Source organism: Phoca vitulina, unplaced genomic scaffold, assembly GCF_004348235.1.
Source record: "Phoca vitulina isolate PV1807 unplaced genomic scaffold, GSC_HSeal_1.0 scaffold7, whole genome shotgun sequence".
NCBI classification, from domain to species: Eukaryota; Metazoa; Chordata; class Mammalia; order Carnivora; family Phocidae; genus Phoca; species Phoca vitulina.
In genome coordinates this window covers 60,687,651-60,713,518 of record NW_022589710.1, presented here as the reverse complement: position 1 = coordinate 60,713,518, position 25,868 = coordinate 60,687,651, and the positions used below count along the sequence as shown (strand labels likewise).

Here is a 25,868-nt window from a genome sequence, read left to right as displayed (position 1 = left end):
CATCATCTGATGATGGAAATAATACGTATTCTCCCCATTTTACAGATGAAGAAATTGATGTCCAGAGATGCAAAGTCACTTACCCCGAGTCCCATGACTAAAAAGTAGCCCAGAAAGGAGTTGCTCCAGGGAAATAAACTTCCCCTTGTCCCTTTGCCCGAACCCACCCCACCCCCACCCCACTCTTGAGTCAAGGGGGGAGACATCCAAAGAAACCAGAAAGCCCAGAGCAGATTTATTTTTCCTTAGATAAATTCTGTACAGAATATATTACAGTCAGGAGTTCTCAGCTTTCACCAAAAGGTCAGAAGTTATTGCAGTTGTGCCCAATGGCTCTGATGGTGGAAAGGAAACTTCTAGAAAGCTGCCTGTGTCCAGAGAGAAAAGATTACCATTTAAAGTCTGGGGGGGGGGTCCGCCCTGCAGAGGGGCGCACGAGGGCAGGAGTCAAGAGCAGGAGGAAAGGAGCAAGGGGGTGACAGGGTGGCCTGGGCTTGGGCAGGCTGGGAGCAGCCTCTCTACCAGAAGCAGCGCCCGGGCCGTCTGGCCAGGGCCCGCAAAGGGGACAACAGAGCCAGGACCACTGGCTGCCTCGGGGCCCTGGCTGGGGGGGCCGGCCGGCATGTCAGCCCCGCCGCAGCGCCTGCAGCTGGTGGGCCACCTTCTCCAGCTCCGCCTCGATGGCCGACAGGCTCTCCAGCTCCTGGTCCTAGGAAGGAACATCAAGGCTCCTGCAGGGACTGGGCCGGCCGTGTGGACGGTGGTCTGCCAGACTGGTTGTGCTGCTGCCTAGCTGTGTGCTCTCAGACAGGTGGCTTTGCCTCTCTGAGCCTTAGGGCCCTCATTCATACCATGGGGACAGAGACGCTGCCCTGCTGGGATTACTGAGGGTTACTGTGCGCAAGAAACGGAGGGGGACCAGGGGCCCTGAACCCACTCCACCCCTGGTGGCCTCAGATCCAGACCCGCCTCCTCCTGAACGGCTCTGGGCAGACACGTGGAAAACGAAGCCTCATTGCCCTCTAGTGCTCCTCCCAGGCCCCTCTCCCAAGGCCTGGACTGTGACAGTGGCCCCGAGGGCGAGGACAGTCTTCCCTGCCTGAGGGGCCGTGGGCCTTTGGCACAGGCTTGAGGGGGCGAGAGCTGCCCTGCTTCTCCCTGCTGAGGGCTGGGCCTGGCTCCTTAGTCCTCATCATAGGGGTGCCCAGCTCTGGCTGCCAGGGTGGTTCAGGGCAGAGGACCCTTCTGGGAGTCCTGCTCTGTGCCCCAGCCTCAGGAAGCTTCCAGGACCCCCCGAGCCAGGACTGATGTCTACAAGCCCATGCCCTGGGACTCAGAGCAGGAGTCAGGGAAGGCCATGCCCCCACACCCGGTCTTGACCTGGGGAGGGTGGTCTTTGCGGGGTCCCTGCTGGATGCCAGGTGGTGGAGGACACCCACTGGGGCCACTTGGAACAGACAGACGTGGTTGTCATGGAAGTAGGGGCCCTAGAGCCTTCTGTCTTGGAGTAGCCCCGGGGGCATGAACTCTGTGATGCTGGAGCATTTCTGAGAAGACCCTCGGGCTGGGTGGAGGAGGCCCCTGCCCTGTCCTGTCCACATGGCTCTGAGGCCCGCATTCCTCCGCCCTGCAGTCCAGGCTCTCTCTGCCCGTGGAGAACGGAAGCTGGCAGACACCTCAGGGCACCTTGCTCTCTCCAGCCTCTGTGGGTGGGGGAGGAGGTGATCAAAGGTGCCCGGGCTTGTCCTGGTCCAAAGCTAGGGCTGGAGGGCGGTCTCCTGGGGACATTGACAGATGACCTCTCCTAGCTCCAGCTGCCCAGGAGTCTTCTTCCTCTCAGGCTGCCAAGAACTGGTCCCAGCGTGGAGGGAGGGTTGGGACCCGAGGAAGGGGCCACATCCTTCTCTGGGTGGGCAGAGAGCACCAGGGCCATGGAGAGGTCCCAGCCCCCACGGGGCCCTGATTCCTATCTGGGCACTGAGGCCTGGACCACAGACCCCTAAGGCCTCCTCCAGCTCCAAGGTGCTGTTGCCAGCCTGCCTCCCAGGGACCCCAACTTTCACCTCCTCACCTCTGGGGCTATGTCCCAGCACCCCACTGAGCTAACCAAGTATCCCTGGACATGGCCAGGTTTTGGAAAGGTCATGTGTGTTCTGACCATAATAATAAGGTAATCAGAAAGGACTCTTTACCCCTATTTCTCAATTGGGGGAAACAAAGAGGCTCAGAGGAGGGCAGTAACCCACCCAAGGTCACACAGCTAGGAAGAGGCAGAACCCAGGTCTTCTGGTGCATCTGTGCCTCCCTCACCCGTTCACCACCAGGCGCCAAGGTCCCGCTGGTCCTGACCCTGCCCCAGGTGGGGGAGGCCGGGTCTGAACCTAGGAGGAGGGTGTGCCTGGAGGCCAGGATAGGATGCTGCTGGATCAACCTGCCCGCTGGGGCTTCCCAGGATGCCACCTGTTCTTTCACAACCCCTCCTCCCAGGCCCTCGTGGCTCTCAGGGCCAGTGGGACACCCCCCCCCAAGACCATACCCTGCCAGGTCCTTTCCTTTCCAAGCTCCCTCTGTCCACAGCTCCATTCTTGCTCCACCCCCAAACCTGCAGAGCCTATCACCTCCGGGACAGAGACCCAGAGACCCCAGGGATCGGCTTCCCTACCTCTCCTGCTCCCATGACCTGTTCTGAACATTTCCCTCTCCTGCCTGCCTGTGAGCCAGGCTGCGCTCACACCCCTGCCCTGACCTGCCCTTGCCCCTGCCCCTGCCCCAGCTCTGCCCTGCTCCCGAGAGCACCCCCGTCTGTGTGCTTCTCCGGTCTCAGACCCTCAGGATCTGACTGTGTGCCCTCGGTGGGGGCAGGGGCTGCACGTCTAGCTGGGCCCACATCCTGGAGGCCTGGCCTGGGGCCAGCACCCGCCCCATACCAACCTCTGGTCTGCGGTTGGCGCTGCCCTCCTCCTCCTTCTTCTCCTCGGGGTAGCCGCGCACCTGGAGGGGCAGGCCCGCCTCCACGCTGTCCTCCCGGGAGGACGGCCTCCAGCCTCGGCGCAGCTGCAGCCCAGGGCCCCTGAAGTCGTAGGCCCGGGCCCGGAAGGAGAGTTTCATGGAGCGGTCAGGGTCATCCTCCTCGTCCTCCCCCTCCAGCCGCTTCTTGGCCGTCAGCTCCTTGGCCAGCTGGTCCATCCTGCTCCATCGCTTGGCCTCCTCCCACTCCTTGGAGAGCTGTTCCTCCTCCTGTTCCGGCTCTAGCTCCCTGTTCTTCCCACCCCGGAAGGGGCCTTGAGGGGCCTCGGCTATCTCCTCCTCCTCCTCCTGCCGGGAGTGCTCCCGCTCGCCCTTCCCCTCGGGGGGCTGAGCCTCCTCAGCCCCAGTCTTCCCGGCTCCATCCACAGCCAGAGCCTCGGACCAACCTGGAGGAACTGGTGGACAAGAGCGGGAGAATGAAGGAGGGACCACCGCTTTCCCGGTCCCTGCCACTCCCTGGAGGCTCTCTGTGGCCATCGCTGTGACCACAGACCACACTTAGGGTCCATGATTCCACTTGGAGGAAAAAGCCATCTTGATAGCGTGCTTTGCAAGACCCTCCAAGCTCAGAGGGGTGGGTTGGCCGGAGCTTGTCTCTTCTGCGGGCCCTCTCTCCCCGAGAAGCCCCTGACCCAGGAACCACCCAGCTGGGGAGGGAGGAAAGACCCTGACAAGGCCCTCATGAGGAGCCAGGGGCTCTCCTAAACCCTGGGTGAAGCTGAGACTGTCCCCAGACCAGCCTGTTTGCACCTGTCATGCCGTCGTCCCTCTGTTCCTGAAGCCCACCCACCCTGCAAAGCCCCTCTCGGTCTCCTGGGTTGGAGGGGAGGGGCTATGAGGAATAGTGGGAGATGCAGGGTTTTGGAGTCAGACAAACCTGGGTTGGAATCTCAGCTTTTACTATAAATTAGCTGTGTGACCTTGGGCAAATTACTTAACCTCTCTGAGCCTCAGTTTTTCCATCTGGAAAATGGAGATAATACCTACCTTTCAGGGTTGTTGTGAAGGTGGGATGCAACTGTGGATGTGGTCCTCCTTCCCACCCTCCCCCTCTCCCGGACACACTTGTTAAGGTGGCAGACATTGTACGTACTCTCACCCCTCTGGATCTCCTTGTAACCAAGGCTTGGGTGGGGGTTAAATGCCTCGGTGGGGCTTTCTTCTTCAAGGACAGCCTTCTCTCCAGCCTCTGTGGCCTCCTCCTCTTCCTCCTCCTCTTCTCGCTTGGCCTGCTGCCCTCGCTCCGCACCCACGCCCTTCTCTCTGTCCGCCAGGCCCTGGGGGAGGCTCTTGCTGTCCTCCTCGGCCTGTGGGCCTGGGTGTTTCTGGCTGGGAAGGTTGTCTGGGGGGTCGGTGTTGGCGACCTCCTGCTCCCCCGGGGCCTGGCTGTCCTCCTCAACCTTGGACCCCTGGCCAGGCTCCGGGGAGGCCTGGGGCCTGACTCCATCTGTGTCTCCACCCTTCTCTGTGTCTTTAGAATCCTCTCTTTTCTCCGCAGCATCCTTGGGGGACGCCTCGCCCGTCACCTCTGTGGAAACAACAGTCAGGCCCTGAGGACCAGGCTGCACACGGGGTCTCCTGAGAGCCCGATTTCAGAACTTGGTCATTGTATCTTTAGGCTTCCATCCAGTCTGGCCCATGATACTCATGACAGAATTAGTGTCACCTGCTCTGTGTCTGGGTTTGACCTGAGCACAACTGGCTTATGTTTCTGTCTTTGGGATTCTACTTCTTAAAGCAGGAAGTGATTTAAAAAAAACAAAACAAAACACCTTGAAAGTGACCTCAGAATTGAAAATTAGGACATCAGCTGAATTGCTGTGTGAGCTTGGGCAAGCACCTTAACCTCTCTGTGTAAGAGGCACCATTACTGCAATTTCATTCTCTCCTCCACGTGGGGCTTGAGTGTCTTGTGGAAGTGCTCAATTCCTATCTGTACGGTTTCATTAAAAAGCATTTTCTGGTGGCTGCCTTTTCACAGTAAAAATCCCTCCTGACCCTAGAATGAGTACTGTTGGACCAAGCACTATCAAGTACATTCCACCGTTTGTCTAGGACCCCGGGTGAAAGTGTTCCCATCCCGTCTACAGAAGCTCTCCCTGACCCTCAGGCAGGTCAGGTGACCTGTCCATGCTCACAGCCTGTAAGCAGCAGGGCCTTGAATCCAAGTCTCCAAATGCCAAGTACAGGGTGCTCTTTGTGCTGACGCATAGCTACCTCTCCCATTAAAGCTTCCAGGTGCCCCAGATGGAAGTCCACTGAGATCCCTGATCCTAGAAGCTGGCCTATCCACCCACCTTCCACACGGAAATAGCAGGCCCTGCGGGGGCAGTTTGTGGCTGTTTCCAGGCAGGGGGATGAGTACTAGGGCATCCCTTTGACCTAAGCCATGATCTCTTTGACCTTTAGAAGCTCTCTGGCTTCAAGAAAGATGATCCAGGTTCATTTAGTGTTTGAGACCTATTCTTCCAGGATCTTCCTACAACAAGACTCTGCTGAGGCACCACCAAATCCCAGGAGGACAGGTGCTGCGTGGTGGGGGTGGGGGGTCTCTGCTGCAGTGGCCTCTGGGAAGATCCAGCGTTGAACCTGCCCCGAGTGTGAGCCCCTGCGGTGGGCAGGCAGGACCACCCTAGGGCTCTGTAGTGAGATAGACCCGGATTCCCATCTCTAGTTATGCTGCTTACCTTGGACAAGGTACTTAAATCTCTCTGGACCTCAGTTTCCCCATTTGTACAGGGAAGATCGAAATGATAGCTAGGTACCTTACAGTGCCTAAAGGAGGGGCTCCTTGACCCCTAGGAATCTTTGATCTTGTAACTACTGTTCTTATCTCCTCGCTCCCCAGCCTCTGGCTAGACTGGCCGGCACTGACCTTTCAGCTCCGCCTGGTCATTCTGCTTCTCAAGAGCGTCTGAGAGTCCATCCTCAAAACTGCTGTGTTTCTTCTGATGTGCCCTCTCCTTGGCACCTGGTATGAGAAAAGGGGTGGGGGGGGAAGAAAGAAAGAAAGAAGAAAGAAAGAAAGAAAGAAAAGAAAGAAAAAGAAAAGGAGAGAAAGTCCTATTTGGCCAAGCCCAGCCCTGGCATATTTGTGAGCATGAAGGCTTCCATTTCCTTATCTGTAAACTGGGCATGTCATGTTCCAAGCCTGCCGAACAAGACATCGAAGGGGGCAAGAGCTCCAGGTTGCGGGGGGGGTGCTGGCTCCCCCTGCCCTCTCCCAGCCGGGGCCCATCAGGCAGCCACTGCACCTCTCCACGCTCACGTTTCTCACCTGGGAAATGCGAACAAGCCTTACCTGCTGCCTTGGACAGCAACAGAGACTCAGATGGAGCAGAGGGTCCCAGGGGTGGGAGCAGAGTGGGGGCCCTCTGCACCTGGCTGGTAGCTAGGGGGACCCTGCAGCAGGAGATCACGGTGACTGCTCGTCTGTCCCCTCATGGGGGACCTTGAACCAGGCAAGCCCTGCTCCCCTGGACCCCGTAAGTCTAGGTCTTTGGGAGAAGGTCCAGCAGGTGCCTGAGCTCCACCTGCTGCTGTGATCCATGCATCCCTCTCCCTGCACTGGCCCCGGACTGCTGCTACCTCCCCCGACTGTCCCCATCCGTGCCTGGTTCCAGACGATGGCCTCTCAGCCAGGCCAACTCTGCAGACGCTGCTGCGGTTTTCCCCACGCTGGGAATTTCTGGGGTGGCTAGAGGCACCTACCACGGCGGCACCTGCCCGGACTTGACCCCAAGCAGACCTCGGCTCACACCTCCTGGTCATTCTTCGCTATGTGATCTTGGGTAACCCAAGCTCTCCGAGCTGAGGGTGCTCACCCACAGGACAGAGTTGCTGCTTGGGAAGCGCCAAGACAGATGTATGCAGAAGTCACTCTGAGAGTGCAGAAGAGGGAGTGGACGGATGGCTGGGTGGGTGGACGGACAGACAGACACATAGCTATGTCCCGTATTCTTTTAATAGAAAACAGTAATATGGTCGCGTATTGAAAACTGCTCCTATCGGATACACACGCATCTGTGTGTATGCGGACATTTCAGGACACATCTTCCTATAACAGTCTCTGTTGACACTGTATTTAATTATTTAAATGTAATACATTAGTCATTCAGTATGTAATTTTTAAATTATCATATTGCAATAAAATATTTAATGTTTAGCTAAAAAAAACCCCACCAGGGTCAACGAAGATGAAATGAATAAGACAGGCAGTGATAGTTATGGCCCCAGCCAGCACCCACTCCGTGCCAGGCACGCACCTCACACTCCCAGCACCCATTCTCACAGGTGGCCTGGTCCGTCCCAAGGGCCTCAGAGTGGGGCTGCCCCCGAGCTGGAGCAGCTTTTGTGCCTCCCACCCCACCCCACCCGAGACTGAAGCCCAGCCCTGAAGACAGGCCCTCACTTCCTTGGGAAGCCGATGTGCGATTCCTGGCAGAGGGCCCGTGCCCAGGGAGAGGCCCAGGGCCAGGGGCCTGCCCCCAGATAAGCAGCCGCTTCCCACAGGGCATCAGCGTGGGGCGGATGCAGGGCCAGAACCCATTTTTTCCCAACTCCCCAGGGAGTCTGTCTCTGTGCCTCCCATGAATCCACGAAGGAATCTGGGGGTGGGCATCTGTGGGATGACATCAGCCTAACTCTCCATCCCAGACTCCTGTCCAGGCTCTGTTTGAACATCCTCAGTGACAAGGAGCTCACTACCTCACAAAGTCACTCCATTCCCAAGAGTATCAGTGGATTTCTTAATCTCTTAGAGAAAGACCTATTTTATTCTAAAACATGCTGAAAATCTGGTCTGTGTTTTGGGGGCAACCAAGACCTTGCTTCCCCCATCTACCCCTTGAGAAGAAGCTCACAAGGGGAAAGGGGCCCCTCCTCTCTCCTGGAGACCAGTTTGCTCTTCAGTTAACAGAAGAAAGAGATCCTCTCTGCAACCTAGTCTTAAAAGTGCCTCCACTTAAATGACTGATCGCTAGAGATGGCGGGGTATTAGGCGAGCTGCATCTGGTCTTGGCATGTCCTTAACTTACTGTGTGACCTTGGACAAGTCACTCAACCTCTCTGGGCCTTAATCTATTTAACTGTATCAATGACAAATCGGACCAGGTGGGAGGGAGGAGCCCACCTTTCTATAATTGGAAGGAAATAACCAAATCAGAGAGAACTAGGACCTTGCTCAAACTTCCACCCTGGTTTTCTCTCAGTTACTGGAATTTACCCAGATTCCTATTCAGGGACTGGAAAATACCTTGGAGAGCAAGGTCTTGGAGCTCTTTCAGCAAATTCTGATGTCGCAGGATTGAGAGGATCCGCTCATCTGCAGTGAAGGAGAGTCGTTATGGGTGGTTTCCAGAGAAGAGCCGAGAAAGAGATTACCATCAATATTTTCAGCTGAGCACAAGGAATTTATTTTGGAAACTCAAAACCTGGGTAGCAGCTGCAAGATCAGGTCTTGAGATACCACTTTGGAGGTGGCCTCCTTCCCAAGGAGCCGACGCTTCCTACAGCCTCAGAAAGTCAGCTGCCGGCCCGGCCCCCAGACCTCACCTGAGAGATGGCAGGCCCTCAGGAGAGGGAGGGGTGTCTCTGCCCCACATTTTCCCATCTCCGTGTCTGCTCAAGGGTCTACTCCACCTGGACTACTCTTTCTTGATTTTTTCTATTGATTTTCAACTTTTCTCTGAAAGTCCAACCCCAGTGCTAATGGTGGAGCCCTCCAACGGCTAGGCAAAGCTTGACTGCTTGGTTGGAAACACTTTGTCCTTGCCATGCCCACCTACGATGCTCCTTTAGTCATCACAAGCCTATAGATTGTCTGCCAGGTGCCGGCAGCTTTCCTGGGCTCTGGGGATATAGCAACACAACATCTCTGTCCACAGGGTGGACAAGGTGGCTTGCTGTTCCAGCCCTGGTTTCATCCTGCCCAGAATTCTAGTTAACTGTGTTCCTATCTGCTCCGTCTGCTAGTCTGTAAGCTCCAGGAGCACGGGGCTGTGACCCCCTCATCTCTCTACCACCCTGACACTAGCACAGACCTGGCCAGGGCAGGTGCTTGATCACTGGATTCTGCGCAAAGCCACACACCCATATCCTCACCTCCCGGCCCCACAGACAGTAGCCGCCTCCCCCATCCCCCCGCCCACCAGCCTAGCCCGTACCTCCTCGGAGTGTCTCGAAACACTCCTGGCTGACAGGCATGGGGCTGGGCTTGGAGAGCGTGTCAGAGATGACCTCCACGATGCACTTCATCACCTAGGGAGAGAGTGGGGGCAGGTTGGGCTTGGCTTGTGTATGGGGCTCAGCCCCTGAGACTCCAGGGCAAATTTCTAATGAGAATATAGGGGCATTTGCTTTTGTCTTCAGGAGCCCATGGATTCCTGTCTCAGGGGCACAGCTCTGCATTCTTAGCCAGACAAAAATAGCGATCATAGAATGGTATTTGCCACATGCCAGGTGCTCTAATCATCTGGCCAGCAGCTGCCCCTCTAAGGTGGGACATGGTGGGGTGAGTACCTGGTACCAGGTACCAAGTGGTTCTCTAAAGATGGGGGAGCCACTCCTGGGCATTAAGGTATGTCTTGCAGGAGTACTTTAGTCTTACAGATGCCCCAAAAGTCAACTATCTCCAGGAAGTATTTCTGGACTGCCCAGAGAACAAAGACCTTCCCTGGCTCTACCCTGCCTGAAAACAGGACTTGGATCACTGTCTCCCAAAACCCATGATGTTGTCACATGCAGGGAGTGACAGCCTCACGGTCTGGCTGTGTTCCCCCATGGGATGAATCCTGTGGCTGGATGTGGGCACACATCAGCTACCTCTGGGTGTCCATCCCAGGCCAACAGAAGTCAGATCTCTGAAAGTTTTGTCCAGTGCCCAGCAAGGTGCTGTGGATAACCAGGCAGCTGATAAATGGATCTTTGAAGGTAGTGCCCACTGCAGTGCAGTATCCTAGCTGAGTGACCTTGGACACATGACTTGACCTCTCTGAGCCTCAATTTGCTCATTTGTACAATGAGAGCGAGAAGACTTTCCCAACTCCCCTCCCAGGGTGATCAGAAACAGATGGGAAAACACTCTACAAAGCGCGAAGTGCCACACACGCCAAGGGAGGGATTCACAGCTTCCAACCTGCTTCAGCTGCTAGAGCAGGACAGGAAACCGGGAGGTGTCAGACATGCACCAGGCAGTGCTGGTGGGGACTGAGGGGGTGGCAGGCCGCGTCGGTGGGATGCCAAAGCAACCCATCCAAAAACTCAGGGTGGCAAACTGGCAAACAGGCTCGACAGTAGTCACAGCATCGTAGGATGGAACATCTATGTCTTCACCAGATGTGACGGTGCTCCCGACCCCGGCTGCTGGGTAGAGCATGGGGACCGAAGTGTCTCCCATAAAGGATCTGGTAAGAAGGACCCTGCAGCCTGTACCCTGCATCCCCCTGCATCCGTGGACCTTACACTGGGAATGTCAGATAACCACCAGTCCGTGAGGACAGATTTGGGAGAGAGGAACTGGATATGGATAATAATAAGGATAATAAGGAGCTCTGAAGGGAAACCCTAAGGTGCCCATTAACTGAGGACCTGCTATTTGCCAGGTGCCTTACATCTATGATTCCTACTCTCACAACTTCCCTCAAGGGAAATACTGTAGATGGGAAGAGGGGAAGCTCAGAGAAGTTAAGGAATTTTACTAAGACCGCACAGTATGAGAGCGGTAGAGACTTCTCTACAGGCTTGTCTGCAAGTAAAACACAGGAAACATAATTGAGCAACAGAGGTTGGAATTGCTTTGATGTTTTGGGTTGAACCATAGCCTCTCCAGAATGGAAGAAAACAGCTCCTGAGAAGGTGACGGGTAGAAATTTCTCTGGGTCGCAAGTGGGGGTATCTGCAAGCACCAGAGACTGGAATAACAGCCCCAGCCCAGACATGAATGAATTCCAAGTATACACCCAACAGAGAGTGTCTCGCTGGCTGCAGAGCCCCCCACTAGTATCTCCTAAGGCCCTTTCCTGAGGGACATCCACCATCAGCCCTAAATGGCCAGGACCCTGGGTATAGAAGCCGTGATCAAGAGTGTTTTCATTGTGACCCTTTGGGAGATCGAGGGCTCGAGTGCCTAGGGGGTGGGCGTTGCTAGCAGAGCCTTGGGAGGAGGGGAAGATCAAAGAGGGAGGCCAGAGCCAGAGAAGTGAAGACCGTCCTTGCAGATCTGTGGCAGCCACAACCCACAACCACAGGAAGCGCCCCCCAGCAGCTCAGCCTGGGCCTGCCAGATTTGGAGCGTTCAAGGCTATAGCCTGACACCTTGGCCCAGTAGCTAAGGCACAGGCCCCATCGGCAGCATACCCAGCTCGGAGGAAGCTGGGGAAGTCCCCACAGCAGGATGGCAGGGAAATCTAGCAATCTTTGATATCTTCTTTTGCAAGCTGTCCCCAGGCTCGGCAGCCGCAGTGCTGGCTCTTGGCTTTATGCCAGACTCACTCCTGCAGCTGCCCAAAACCTGGCTGTGAGATGTCCACTGGAGCCTCCTACCCACCATCCCGGGGCATCCCCGTATCCCTTCTTACCTCGGTGTCTCCTTTATTCATAGGGCTGTTCACAGGAAGGGCAATGACTGGGAAGAAAAAGAGAGTGCTGGGGTGACTCCTCTGCTCCGAGGGGCGAGTGCAGTCCTTCCCTGGCTTGGGTTTATAGGGGGTCCATTCACCCCAGTGCCCCCCCTCAAAACTGCCCCCACCCAATGAGATGCTGGGGTTGATTTTGTTTCCCTTCCCTGGTGGCTGCCTCCACGGGGATGGTCCCCAGAGGCTGCACTGAGCTCCCTAACGCTTCCCTTTGGGAGAGCTCCTGATGGGGGGGGCGGGGAGCTGAAGGCTAGTGCTATGAAAACAAGGCCAGCGACTGAGTGGGATTGGGGTGAAGGAAGCAGGGAGAGGAAGAGAGACCCCAGAGGTGTGGGGAAAGAGACGAGGAGGAGGAGGAGGATTGTGAGAGATGATACGGAGAGATAGAAGGCAAGGGCGGAAAGATGGGGAGAGCAAGAGGAGAGAAGAGAAAGAGAGGCTAGAGTGGGAGCCAGCAAGGGTTCTCCCATCTCCCCCAGTGACCTTGGCCAGCCATGGCACGGGGCCAGAACTGGCCCAGATGCAGTCGAGATGTCGAGCCCAGATATGGGGTGGGGGCGCCAGGGGGTCCTGCCCCGCGGGGTCAGGAGTCAGGCCCAAAGCATCCGGTCTGCGGGTTTGGGGGTCAGCAGGGAGGCGGAGGCGCTGTCCGCGGTGCTGAAAACTCGCCGCGCGGGAGGGGAGGGACGAGGGACGAGGGGCGCTCGGCGCTGCGCGGGGCCTGGACCTCAAGGCACGCAGGGGCGCCGAGGACCCTCTCCCACGAGACCCCGCGCTCGCTCACCTTGCCCGGCGCAGAACAGAAGCGCCAGGACAGCGGCGGAGCGCATGGCGATCCCGAGGCGCCGAGCAGCTGGCGGTCTGGGGCCGGGCACGGCAGGCACCCTGGCGAGGGCTGGCTGGACGGGCGGCCTGGGGGCGGGTTGTGGCGGCGCTGGCGCGGATTGGGGGCGGAGGTCTCAGCTTTCCAGGCTGCGTCCGTCTGTCTGTCCACCCACCAGCCTCTCTTCACTGGGCTCTGGTACTGCAGGAATTTATAAACCCCCGGCCCCGGAAATGACGTCATCGGGACCGCCCCTGCCCCCTTTTTCCCACCCCTCTGGGGTCCGGCCGCAGCTCGCTCCGCCCTTAGTCTCACGCCTCTCGCTTCTGGTCTCCGCCTCTCAGCGCTCTTGGGTCTGGCTGCGTGGCGGTTATCTGGCTTCCAGAAGGTGGCAAGGGGCCTCGGCTGACCCTCCACCCCTCGAAGTTTCCACCGACTTGCTGTCTGTGGGCAAATCATTCTCAGTCTCTGGGCCGCGTGTTCCTCCGATGTACACTGAGGTCCCGACCAGCTCTAGAGCGCCACTTCATGCTCCTGAGGTTCCCTCTGCGGGGACGCCCCTCCCCTGATAAAAGTCTGGAGGCTTGCTCACCGCTCAGGGCTCCCTCAAACATCTCGGGAGTCCTAGAGAGGCCTCCCGACCCCCTGTTTGAGGAAGGCCTTCCTCTCTCTGACAACCCAGTTTTGTGCCTTCACAATTTATAATGGTGTATGTATGTATTTATTTGAAAATGTTTGGTCACCATTGCTTTCACAGCGCTGAGTTCGGCAGCTGGCAGAGTAAACACGTTTAATAGAGAACTGTTGAAGGAACTGACAGAGAGGCCAAGCCAGGGATGGATGAGTGAATCCTGGGCTCTGGCCCTTGTTGGACAGCTCTCATGGGAGTGGGGCTGGGGCGAGGCAGGAATGGGGGACAGCTCTTGGTATCAACCCAAAATAGGAGTTGTAACTTGGACTCATTGGCCCTAGTTCAGTCTGGTAGGATCACCTTCTTGCTGCTGGTAATCCACTGTGTTTCACGTCTCTTTGAGTGTTCTCAACATCTGGGTGTTTTGTGTGTCAGGTTGGTTTCTTGGTTTGTGTCCCTCTGCGCTGGGGCCACATTGCTGCTCCCAACCTGGATGACACATTGGAAGCCCTTTGCCACCTGACCCCAGTGTCATAGTGAACCTGGTATCTGGGCTAGAGTTTGGCACCAGTTGGCATTGTCCAGAGCCTCCTTCTTCCTGCGACGCTCTCCCCACATCGGCTCCTGCTATTCCCTACTTCCTGCCCCACCCTGTGCCCACTCCTGCCCCCAAAGGAAGACCTGACAGGAGCTCAGAGGACACTGAAATGATCCTTTTCATGTATTTATTCTTTCATTCAGCCACTATTTGTTTAGCACCTACTATGTGCTTAGAACATCCTAGAACAGCACTCAGCTATGCTAGGTGCTGAGGATACACCAGTGAACAGACAAAGGTCTGATCCTTATGGAGTTTACATTCTAAAGGGCGAAGACAGGCGATGAATAAGTAAAGAGGTGAAATACACAGTTGTCAGGTGGGGACAAGCGCTATGGACAAAAATGAAGCAGGGAAGGGGGGTGGGTGTGTTGGGAGGGGCAGGGCTATGTTTTAAATGGGGTGGGTCTGAGAAGTCTTGACCAAGGAGGTGATGTTTCAGCAAAGATCTGGAGGTGATGAGGAAGGAGGTTGCACGCGTCCAGGGGCAGGGGGCTCCAGGTAGAGGGAATGGCAAGTGCAAATGTCTGGTGGAGGGAATGTGTCTGGCACGTTCAAGGAGTAGCAAGGAGATAGGGTGAAAGGGACCTGGAAAATATAGCTGAATAGTAACATACAGTCCATCTCAAAAACTTGGAAAATGCACAGAAATGCAGGAAAATGCCATACTGGCACCCCCCAGCGATAAGCATCAATGATTTTAAAGTATATACAGTATTCTATAGTCTTTGTTGAGGTGGCTCCCTTGGTAAAGGGCAGTTCCCAGCAAAAGACCTCAGCTGGGCATTGACAGATTACATGCACCAGGCCCTTCTGATGTGGGGTCACCCTGAATGGGCGGCAGATTCCTCTCCAGAGTCCAATCATACAGACTGAGTATAGCCGTCCACCACAATCTATTGTTCGACTAATTTGTTTGACTAATGTACAGATAGATTTCCTGGTTTGCTTGTTTGTTTGTTTTTGTTTCTGTTCTTGCTATTTTAAAGAACAATTGTATACACATACCCTGAGGCCTAAAGTAGAACAGAAGTGTTGTTTGGTTTTTTTTTTTTTAAAAGATTTTATTTATTTATTTGAGAGAGAGCGAGCAAGAGCACAAATGGGGGAAGAGGCAGAGGGAGAGGGAGAAGCAGACTCCCTGCTAAGCAGGGAGCCCTACGTGGGACTCGATCCCAGGACCCCGGGATCTTGACCTGAGCCAAAGGCAGATGACGCTTAACTGGCTGAGCCACCCAGGTGCCCCGAACGGAAGCTTTGATCCTACTTTGCAGATTTGGAAAAGGAGACCCCAGATGTTAAAGTGAACCTACCAAGTGAATGGTAAAGTTGGGCCTAGAGCTTGTTTTGCCCAAATGCCCATGATTCCCCCTGTCTCATGATTTCTCACGTACTGTTAGGTCTCCCTGGAATGCCTCCCAATTACCACCCCCCTCCCTCCTCTATGGCCTGACAAACTCTTCCTTACCTTTTAGGACCTGAAGTAATTTCTCCCTCCTCTCTGCCTCCACAACACTTACCACAGAAGGCTGACATTTTTGTCTTTAGATCCTTCCGTCTCATTGCACTTTGAGCTCCGTGGTGTTTGGTCTGCATCCTGCTCATCTGCGATGTCAGTTCCTGGGCTAGTGGCGGATGTGTGGTAGGCACAACGAAGAATTAAAGAAGGAAAAAACTCCCATCCCTTGATCTCATCTTTGGGCTTTGGGCTGGATTAGTTAGGTAAGGATACGCTGCTGGAAAAAAAAGGACCCTAAAATACAGCGGAGTAAAATGGGATCTCGTTTCTCTCACATACAACAGCCCAGAAGTACACAGTGGTGTGGTTCTGCCATTCTCAATGTGAGATTTCCGTCTTTGATACCAAGGTAGCTACTTCAGTTCCCGATATCTCTCTACCGTGGCAAAGGGGGCAAAGGGTAGATGGAGGCCAAGCAGCTTCTTTGTAAGGATATGATACAGAACTTGCCTGATCACTTCTCACAACCCCATTGGCTAGACCTTAGGCACATGGACATACCTTGTTGAAAGGGAGGCTGGGGAGCCATTGGGAGTGGTTCTGATTACTAAAAGAAGAGGGAATACTGGAGGACAATGAATATTCTGTACTACACAACCCAGGGGGATGATGACAAAAACTAACCCTTGTAGAAAACTTGCTAAGAACCAGGCACTGTCCTAACAGTGTTACATTAACAGCCCTATGAGGTAGGTGCCATTATTATACTTGCTTACAGATGGAGTTCTGTAGGAGAAGTAAGCCTGTCTACAGGTAACCTCCAAGGTGGCCCGAGGGGACATAGGTGGGACACTGACATCTGCTACAGGGCTTTATATGTGTTATTTCATTTCATCTTTACAATAAACTTGTGGCTTAATTATCAGTATCTCTCTTTGTCATATGCAGAGGCCAAAGCTCGGAGAAATGGAGTGACTCAAGGTCACACAGCTAGGAAATGGGAGTCTGGGGGCCAGCCATCTGTCTCTTGTCACTCTCTGCTCCCCTTCCTAGGCCCCAACCTTCTACTAGCCTATTTTAACAGATCCCCATCAACAACCCCCACCAAAAAAAAAAAAAATATTACCTTCAGGTTTTCTTGGACTTCTCATTGTTTGAGAAAGACAATAGATGTTTTTGCAACTTTAAGTGGATGAAGTTCGGAGAAAGCCTATTTTTATTGCTGTAAGGGTATACATACAATCTCCATCAAAGTCATGTCCTTGCTTTGTATATTCAGCTTTGGACAAGTTCCTAGCCCCCATTTCTAATCAGGTCACTGCCCCTGAGCTCCTTTTATCTTGACATTCTGGAGCTGCCTCTGGTTATAACAAATACCTCTCCTCCAGTACTCATGGTCAGGTCCTTATTTTTTCCCCCAGACAAATGTTCTTACTGTGACTTACTCCTACTGAAATGCAAAGGCCTGGGACAGAAAACCAAGATGTGGTTAACTCTTCATTAATTATGCAGGAAGAGGGAATCAGAAGAATATGATATGCTCCAAAGGTGGGCTTAGCAGCCCATCTTAGAATCACGTTTGAGCTCCAATGGTTTGGGCACATACTCACTGCTCACTGGTTCCCCTTGACAGTTTCCCAGATCTGCTGCCAAATTTTGATTCATGCATAAAATATGTTTTGGTTATAGCTAAGTATATACAGGCATACCTTGGAGCTATTGTGGGTCAGTTCCAGACCACTACAATAAAGTGAGTCAATGAAGTTTTTGGTTTTCCAGTGCATATAAAAGCTATGCTTGCGCTATACTGTAGTCGTTCAATAGCATTCTGTCTAAAAAAAACCCCCCATGTATATAACTTAATTAAAAAGTACTTCATTGCTAAAAAGTGCTGACCATCATCTGAGCTTTCAGCAAGCAGTGGAGGGTCTTGCCTTGATGTCGATGCCTATGACTGATTAAGGTAGTGGTTGCTGAAGGTTGGGGTGGCTGGGGTGATTTCTTAAAATAAGAGTGAAGTTTGTATCATCTATTGACTCTTCCTTTCAGGAATAATTTCTCTGTAGCATGTGATGCTGTCTGGTAGCATTTTACCCACAGTAGAACTTCTTTCAAAATTGGATTCAATCCTCTCAAACCCTGCCACTGCTTTATCAACTAAATTTACGTAATATTCTAAATCTGTTGTTGTCATTTCAACAATCTTCACAGCCTCTTCACCAGGAGTACATTCCATTGCAAAAAAAATCACTTTCTTGGGCACCTGGCTGGCTCAGTTGGAGAAGCATGCCACTCTTGATCTCTGGGTTGTAAGTTTGAGCCCCATGTTGGGTGTAGAGATTTCTAAAAAATAAATAAACTTTTAAAAATTACTTTCTTTGCTCTTCTGTAAGAATCAACTCCTCATCTGTTACAGTTTTATCATGAGATTGAAGTAAGTCAAGTTCCACTTTTAATTCTAATTCTCTTGCTCTTCTTGTCACATCTGCAGTTTCTTTCTCCACTGAGGTCTTGAACCCCTCAAAATCATCCATGAGGTTTGGAATCCACTTTTTCCAAACTCCTGTGAATGTTGATATTTTGATCTCTTCTGGTGAATCATGAATGTTCTTTTTTTTTTTTTAAAGATTTTATTTATTTATTTGAGAGAGAGAGAATGAGAGAGAACACATGAGAGGGGGGAGGGTCAGAGGCAGAAGCAGACTCCCTGCCGAGCAGGGAGCCCGATGCGGGACTCGATCCAGGGACTCCAGGATCATGACCTGAGCCGAAGGCAGTCGCTTAACCAACTGAGCCACCCAGGCGCCCGATCATGAATGTTCTTAATGGCATCTCAAATGGTGAATCCTTTCTGGAAGGTTTTCAATTTACTTTGCACCAATCCATCAGTGGAATCCCTATCTATGGCAACTCTAGCCTTCTGTCATGTATTTCTTAAATAATAAGACTTGAAAGTCAAAATTACTCCTTGATCCATGGGCTACAGAATAGATGCTATGTTAGCAGGCATGAAAACAACATTCATCTCATTGCACACCTCCATCAGAGCTGTGGGTGACCAGGTGCATTGTCAATGAGCAGTAATATTTTGAAAACAACAACAACAACTTTTTTTTTCCTGAGCAGTGAGTCTCAACAATAGGCTTAAAATATTCAGTAACACCTTGTTGTAAAGAGATGTGCTGTCTCCTAGGCTTTGCTGTTCCATTTATAAAGCACAAGCAGAGCAGATTTAGCATGATTCTTAAGGGCCCTATGATTTTTGGAATGGTACGTAAACATTGACTTCAACTTAAAGTCATCTCTTGCGTTAGCCCTTAACAAGAGTCAGCCTGTCTTTTGAAGCTTTGAAGCCAGCAATTGACTTCTCTTATCTAGCTATGAAAGCCCCAGATGTCATCTTCTTCCAGTAAAGGCTGTTTCATCTACATTGAAAATCTGTTGTTTAGTGTAGCCACCCTCATTAATTATTATAGCTAGATCTTCTGGATAACTTGCTGCAGCTTCTACATTAGCACTTGCTGCTTCACCTTGTACTTTTATGTTATAGAGATGGCTTCTTTCCTTAAACCTCATGAACCAACCTCTGCTAGCTTCAGACTTTTCTTCTGTAACTGCCTCACCTCTCTGAGACTTCACAGAATTGAAGAGAGTTAGGGCCTTGCTGTGGATCAGGCTTTGGCTTAAAGGAATGTTGTGGCTGCTTTGATCTTCCACCCAGACCACTAAAACTTTCTCCATATCAGCAATAGACTGATTTTGCTGTCTCATCATTCATGTGTTCACTGAAGTAGCACTTTTAATTTCCTTCAATAACTTTTCCTTTGCATTTCTAACTTGGCTATTTGGCACAAGAGACCTAGCTTTGGTCTATCTCAGCTTTTGACGTGACTTCCTCACTGAGCTTAATCATTTCTAGCTTTTGATTTAAAGTGAGTCACGTGCAATGCTTCCTTTCACTTGAACACTTAGAGGCCATTGTAGGGTTCGTAATTGGCTATTGGTTAGCAATTAGTTTCAATATTGTTGTGCATCTCAAAGAATAGGGAGGCCTGAGGAGAGGGAGAGAGATGGGGGAATGGCTGGTCAGAGGAGCAGTAGAACACACAGCATTTATGCACCCAGTTTGCCGTCTTGTGTGGGTGTGGTTTGTGGTGCCCCCAAACAATTACTATAGAAACACGAAAGATACTGATCACAGATGACCATAACAAATATAATAGTAACGGAAAAGCTTGAAATATTGCAAAAATTACCAAAAAGTGACACAGAGACGTGAAGTGAGCCAATGTTGCTGAAAAATTGTGTCAGTAGACTTGCTTGACATTGTAGGTTTGCCACAAAGCTTCAATCTGTAAAATATGCAGTATCCGCAGAAGTGCAATAACGCAGAGCACAATAAAACCAGATGTGTCTGTACAGTGTCTTGGTATTGTATGTCAGGTGAAGCATTGTGCTGTGGGTGGTGGGAGCTGCAGCTCACTGAGAGGAGGAAGTGAGGGGCAGAACAGAGTCAGGAAGTCTTTGCCTTTTGAAGACAGCATGGATTAGATTGCTCGACATCCATCCCAACCCTCTTTCTGGTGGGCAGAAGTGGGAAAGCGAAAAACTACATTTCCCAGACTGCCTTGCAGCTAAGGACCTGGAAGTGATTTTGATTCCACTAATCAGAGGTACTTGCACAGGAACTGGAGTTGGAGTCATGTGTGGAGAGAGAGAAGGTGCAGAGGAATCATGTTACCAGTGTGGACATGGGAGAGGTGGGTGGGTCTGGTGACAGCGTCCCTGTTGGCAGGCAGTTTCATGATCCTGGCAGGAGCTGCAGTACCGGTGGCAGCTCAGTTCTGAGGTGTGGCTTTGCAAGCTGTTTCTGGAAACAGCTGACCAAAGTTGATCCTCTACGGTCAACTTCTTCAGTTCTCCCAACGATCGTGTAAGCCATTTAACATTCTGTTTACTGCAGCCGAACCCCAACTGAAACAAGGAAGTGTCCTGTGAGGGCAGTGAGCACTTCTGACAGTAAACAGCAACACCGGGGTGAGCGTGGCCAGGTGTATTTACAGACCCTCTTGTCACTATGTCAAAGGAAAGGGACTGGTCAATGCCAGGCACTATTTGTTTCCATAACCCAGACAACACTGTTCAAATTCATTCAAACTGGGGCACCTGGGTGGCTCACTGAGCGTCTGACTCTTGATTTCGGCTCAGGTCATGATCTCAGGGTCATGAGATTGAGCCCAGGGTCAGGCTCTGTGCTCAGCGTGGAGTCTGCTTAGGGTTCTCTCTGCCTCTTCCCTTCCCCCACTCGCTCTCTCTCTCTCTCTCTCTCTATATATATATATATAAATTAATTAATTAAATCTTTTTTAAAAAGGGGCGCCTGGGTGGCTTAGTCGTTAAGCGCCTGCCTTTGGCTCTGGTCATGATCCTGGAGTCCTGGGATCGAGCCCCGCGTCGGGCTCCCTGCTCTGCAGGAAGCCTGCTTCTACCTCTCCCACTTCCCCTACTTGTGTGTTCCCTCTCTGGCTGTGTCTCTCTGTCAAATAAATAAAATCTTAAAAAAAAAAATCTTAAAAAAACCCCCACAAATTCATTCAAACTACAGGCTTTATAAAGGATGCCAGCCCTTCAGGATGTCATCATGGGGGTAGAAATCTCCTGGTTAATGGGGAGTTGTTTGAATAACTGCCTTAGAATGATCAATTTCCCAGTCTGTAAGAAACTCAGTGAATGACACCGGTGTAGCCAAGAATCTAGTACCATTCGTGAGGTTCAGAGATGGCAAGGGACTTACCCAAGGTCACACAGCAAGTTGTAAGAGCCAGAACTGGTTCTCTGATTCTAACCGAAAGTTTCCACTGCTCCAGCGAATGCCAAAGGAATGCAGAAACGGATGACAGAGGTATGGGACCGGCAGCCAAAATAGTACCCCTGACTCCAGAGTCCAAGGGCCAATCTGGGGGTGGGGGCAGAGAGGGAAGAGTGGAGAAGGTAGATTTGGACAGTGTAAACCACGCTGAAATGCTTTTTATTTTTTTTTAAATTTAAATTTAGTTAGCCAACATATAGTTCGTCATTAATTTCAGATGTAGAGTTCACTTATTCATCAGTTACATATAACACCCAGTGCTCATCAACGCTTTTAAAAAAAAATCACTCTTTGGTCAAATGCACAGAGACAAAAAACAGAATGGCGGTTTCCAGGAGGAGTGGGGAGGGGTGAATGGGGAGTTATTGCTTAATGGGACCAGCATTTCTGCTGGGGAAGATGAAAAGGTTCTGGGGTTGGATGGTGGTGATCTTTGCACAACAATGTACTTAATACCTCTGAGCTATATGCTAAAAAATGCTTGAAATGGTAAATTTAGGTTATGTATATTTTACCACAATTTTTTTAAAAAGCACTCTCTCTGCCCACTAACATGTGATGGTGTTGGCTGCAGAAGGCTGTCTGCTAGCCTGAAGGGTGGAGAGCAGGGGACAGAACAGTGTCCCGGTCTCACCGTGGGACAGAGGCTGTCCATGAAGCTGGCATACGTGGGAGCACTCCAGGCATTAAGCCGGGACAATAGGAGTCCCGCTGGGGGTGCACACCAGGGAGGGCCACCAGAGTCTCCCCCAGAGCTGCTCTCCCAGGACGCTAAAGGTGGTTCCCACGGACATGTGGCTCCCGGAGTGCTGATACTGAGAGAGACCCCAGAGGAAGCCCCATCTATGCCCCCTGGGGACTGCAGGCTCAGAGCTGGCCGGAGCCCCTGGCCGCTTCCCAAGCGAGCCGCGTCCAACTAGGAGGCACGGCCTGAGTTCTGCCTGTGTCTCTGGGACCTTTCATGGTCCTGGCCCACCTCCCACCCCTCCTGCTGCCAGGATCTACCCAAAGCCTTTTAACAGAAACTCCGAAGGCTTCTCTGCTCACATTCACCAGAAGCCGAAAGCTCAGGGGTTTGTCCTCTGCCACCCAGTGTCAGATGTTCATTTAGAAATACCCCCACTTCCTCATCCCTGGGTGGGATCATTCTGAGGAGAGGTTTCTGGTACCATTTCCCTGTGGCTCCCTGAGGAATGAAGCTCTGTTCTCATAGCGGTGTCTGGCTTAATCTCCCACACTTTATTAACTTCATCTTTCCTCCTCTCCCCTCCTCCTTCCATCCCATATTCCTCCCCCCACCCCCAACCAGGGATTCCTGGTAAACCATGTGTTCTCACATCCTTGATTGAGGGAACCCAAGCCAAGAAGCTGGCCCCCCCTGGCTCTGTCTGGGGTGTGGGTGGTCCCACAGCATCCAGATCTCTCTATGGTCCTTAGTCCTAAGCCACATGGAGCTCAGTGCCTCCCAAGCCTCGCCCCTTCCTGGGCCTTGATAGATTTTCCTCCATGTCTGGTTCTGGGGCTTGATCCTTCTCTGCGTTAATTTGCGAGGTGGCTCTTTAGACTCCTGTCCTAGTTGGGAAGTGTCTTGGCAATTCTAGGCCACGTCAGGGCCTCTGGCCAGGTGAGGCCCAAATGGTGAGGATGGGCCAAGGCCAGATCCACCGGGTTGGGGAAATCACTGCAGCAATGGAATGAGGAGGTGGGGAGAGCCCCGGGCTCCAGGGTCAATGAGACAGAGAGTACCCTGGAGCTACCATTGACTTGCTGAGTGACCCTGGCTAGCCACTTTTCCACTCTGTGCCTCAGTGTCCCCACCTGAAACCTGGCTCTGAGGACACAGGGCACAGCTGTGCTCAAAGAGTATAAATTAAATCTGAACCATAGTAGCGGACCCTTTGGCATATATTGACTGTTTTACCCTTCACAGAGGTGTGACACATTTGCTATCATTATCCTCATCAATAGATTGGGAGGCAGAGGTTCAGAGAGGTTGCCTAAACTGCCTAATGCCACACAGCCTAATCAATGGCAGAGTTAGAATCTGACCTCAGGCTATAGTGTGAAAAGCCATAATGTGGCAGTTTATTGATTTTAGATGAAGAGGGTAAATACTAATATTGTCTGACAAAAGACGAATTTGAGACTCAGAGATGAACGGTGGCTTGTCCCGAGTCGCACGGGAGGGCTATGTGGGAGCCAAGCTCTCCTGGTACCCAGCTTTGGGTTCCTGGACAAGGCTGCTTTCCTCTGGCGGTCCCCCGTAGTGGGGCTGTAGGGGGATGGCTGCCCCAGGCCTTTCCCGGGGGGCTCAGTTACCCCGCGCAGGCACATTCTGGCGTCTCTGGACCCAGCCTCTTTCCTACCAGTTCCACCAGACTTGTCAGGGGGAGGCATTGGGAAGGCGAGACATTCCTCCATCCGACGTTTATTGAGTGCCTCCTGCATTCCAGGTTCTGTTGTCAGTGCTCAGAACATGCCAGTGAAGAAAACAGGAAAGACCCTTGCTTTCTTGGAGCTTGCGCTCTAGGCTCGGGAGCAACAAACAATACGCCGTAATAAACAAGTACATTATATAGTAGGTTAGAAGGTGCTGATGCTGTGGGAAAAAAGGGGGAGCAGAGCAGGGTAAGGGGCTTGGGAGTAGTAGGGTGCGAGCGTGTGGCCTCAGCAAACAGGTGGCCAGGGTAGGCCTCAATGACGTGATAACTTGAGTAAGGATTTGAAGGGGTTGAGGGAGAGAGCCATTGAATATCTGGGAGAAGAACATTCCAGGTGAATGAACAGCCAGTGCAAGGCCCTGGGGCAGGAGTATACCGGACAGGTCTGAGGCAGATCAAAAAAGCCAAGGTGGCTGAAAGAGAGTGAGTAAGCAGAGGGTAGTTGGGAATGAGACAATATTGGGCCAGATGATACAGGGCCTTGTGGGACTTGGTGAAGACTTTGGCCTTTACTTTGAGGAAAACAGGAGTCGCTGGGAGAACATAGGAGGTGGTGGGATGCTCAAGGGCATTGTATGGTTGTGTGCATCAAACCTAGCTAGCTCCCAGCAGCCCCAACACCCCACTCCATCCCAGGGGCCCTGCAGACATGCTTCTGAGCCAGGCGGAGAAGAGAAAGCCATCGCCATCACTTGCCCATGGTGGCCAGACACGTCCCTGTTGATGAGCACCAGCTCCCCGGGAGGGACCGGCTGCTCCTCTGGCTAGTGCTCAGGACATCTCCATTTGGAAAGTCCCTGACAGGGGGTCCTTGGGAGTAGCTTTCTGCCTGTACTTCCAGGAAAGTGGCAGCTGCTTATCTGATGGGGGTGCCCAGGGCACTGGACAGCAGAGTCAACACACCCTCGGCCCTGCTTACAAAATCACATTTTCTAAACACACAGCTCCTCCAAGCCCCTTATCAGGCCTCCAGGTGGCAAAGCCCTGTTGCTGGGCAATGTTGTTTTATCTGCAAGGTCTGCGCAGAGGCCAGTACGAGGTGATTTCATTAGATCCTCTCCCATCTGTCTCTGCAAACATCCCCAGGGGCCTCCAATTAAGGTATTGCTTTTCTTCTTTGGCAGATGTTTGTTTTAATCTAATAAAGCGGTTTACAGGCCTTAGTGTGTGGATGAAGGCCTCGGTGGGCCCCAGCCCGGGAGGTGGTGGGAGAGGTGAAGGGAGGGTGTGTGGGCACCAAGCCCTGGACGCCGAGGCTAGCTCACTCGGAGCATGAGGCACAGCAGGATGGAAAGAAGGACCAGGCCTGGCCAAACTCAGATGCAAGAGGTCTTCACTGTGGTCCACCTCCTTCCCAGGGCCATCTTGCCACAGGAGTCCCACGGGGTGCCACACTCCTGAGCACAATGTCTTCTAGGGAGACACCCTGGGGTCAGAAAATACTGTATCCAAGAGGGACATCACCGGGGAGGTGGGCCTGCAGAGGCTCCACAGAAAAGGTGCTCTGCAAGAATTACTTAGTTATGTGCAAGCTCCAAGGCCATGCCGAGCAGACCAGGGCATTGGGAACTAGGCTTTGGGGGGAGAGAAGGCTGAGGGTGAAGCCCAGGGCAGAGGAGAGGACAGGGGCTGGTCTGACTGCTTGGCCAAGGCATTGGGGAAGACAGGAGGTAGAAGGCACCCCTGCCCTAAGAACAGGGTCAAAGCAACACAGTGGGGCTTCTAGGATGGGGCCAGGTAGCCAGGACTCAGAGAGAGAGAGGACCCCTTGCCCAGGCACCCTCCCAGCCCCCAAAAGCCTGGCTTTCAGGGGCTTCCAGGGAAGAGTCATCAGGTGATTTCAGGGTGATCCTTGTCCCCAGAGCCCCTCGCCTCTCGCCAGCTGGGAGAAGCAGCTCAGGCTGGTTGGAGGAGCTGCCCTTCACACCAAGAAGACCTGGGCTCCGATCCTGACTTTACCCTGTGCCTCTGTGTCACCTTGCAACGGCACTTAACCTTTCTGAGCTTGTTTCTTAGTTTATTAAATGACCAAAAATAATCCGTGCAATTTCTATGAAGTTAACTGAGAGAATTCATTCGCCAACTGTTGTCAGCACTTATTATGGCTGGGGCAGCTCAGGGGCGCTGATAAAAGGACAGAAAGCCCAGCACAGTTCCTGGGTGCTCAGCATGTGTGACCATCCCTCCCATGTCCCAGGTGGCTGTCAGAGCTCCCTCCCTTCCCTCTCTCCTCCCTCAGGCTCTGTCCTCTGGTGAAGCACTTGTTTGTGTGGTTTCATGTTGCAGCTGACTGGCTGACCGAAGCCTCAGCATCATCAGGGCTGGGAAGCTCGACTTCCGGGGGAGTCTCAGTTTTCCCATCTGTAAAATGGTGATGTTGGTAATAC

The 25,868-nt window shown here is 52.6% G+C and overlaps 1 protein-coding gene across 2 annotated transcripts; it reads right to left on the bottom strand.

Moving 5' to 3' along the window:
- Positions 1-211: 211 nt before the first annotated feature.
- Positions 212-12,715, bottom strand: CHGA (chromogranin A). 2 transcript variants are annotated; one of them, XM_032405825.1, is made up of 8 exons: positions 12,445-12,715; positions 11,604-11,650; positions 9,192-9,285; positions 8,282-8,350; positions 5,903-5,998; positions 4,127-4,555; positions 2,932-3,422; positions 212-709 (listed from the first exon to the last, which is right to left on the bottom strand). In XM_032405825.1, exons 1-8 carry the CDS (start codon positions 12,488-12,490, stop codon positions 626-628), a joined length of 1,356 nt encoding a protein of 451 aa, XP_032261716.1. In that variant the 5' UTR covers positions 12,491-12,715; the 3' UTR covers positions 212-625. The 2 variants fall into 2 exon arrangements, with proteins under 2 accessions (XP_032261716.1, XP_032261715.1); XM_032405824.1 differs by having other exon boundaries at positions 4,121-4,555; positions 12,445-12,714.
- Positions 12,716-25,868: the final 13,153 nt, after the last annotated feature.

Bases quoted from the DNA above. Each gene is read 5' to 3' on its own strand.
- CHGA (XM_032405824.1), bottom strand. From the start codon at position 12,490: ATGCGCTCCGCCGCTGTCCTGGCGCTTCTGTTCTGCGCCGGGCAAG. The intron at 11,651-12,444 runs GTGAGCGAGCGC...TTTTCTTCCCAG, and splicing joins TCTGTTCTGCGCCGGGCAAG to TCATTGCCCTTCCTGTGAAC. The intron at 9,286-11,603 runs GTAAGAAGGGAT...CTCTCTCCCTAG, and splicing joins TGAATAAAGGAGACACCGAG to GTGATGAAGTGCATCGTGGA.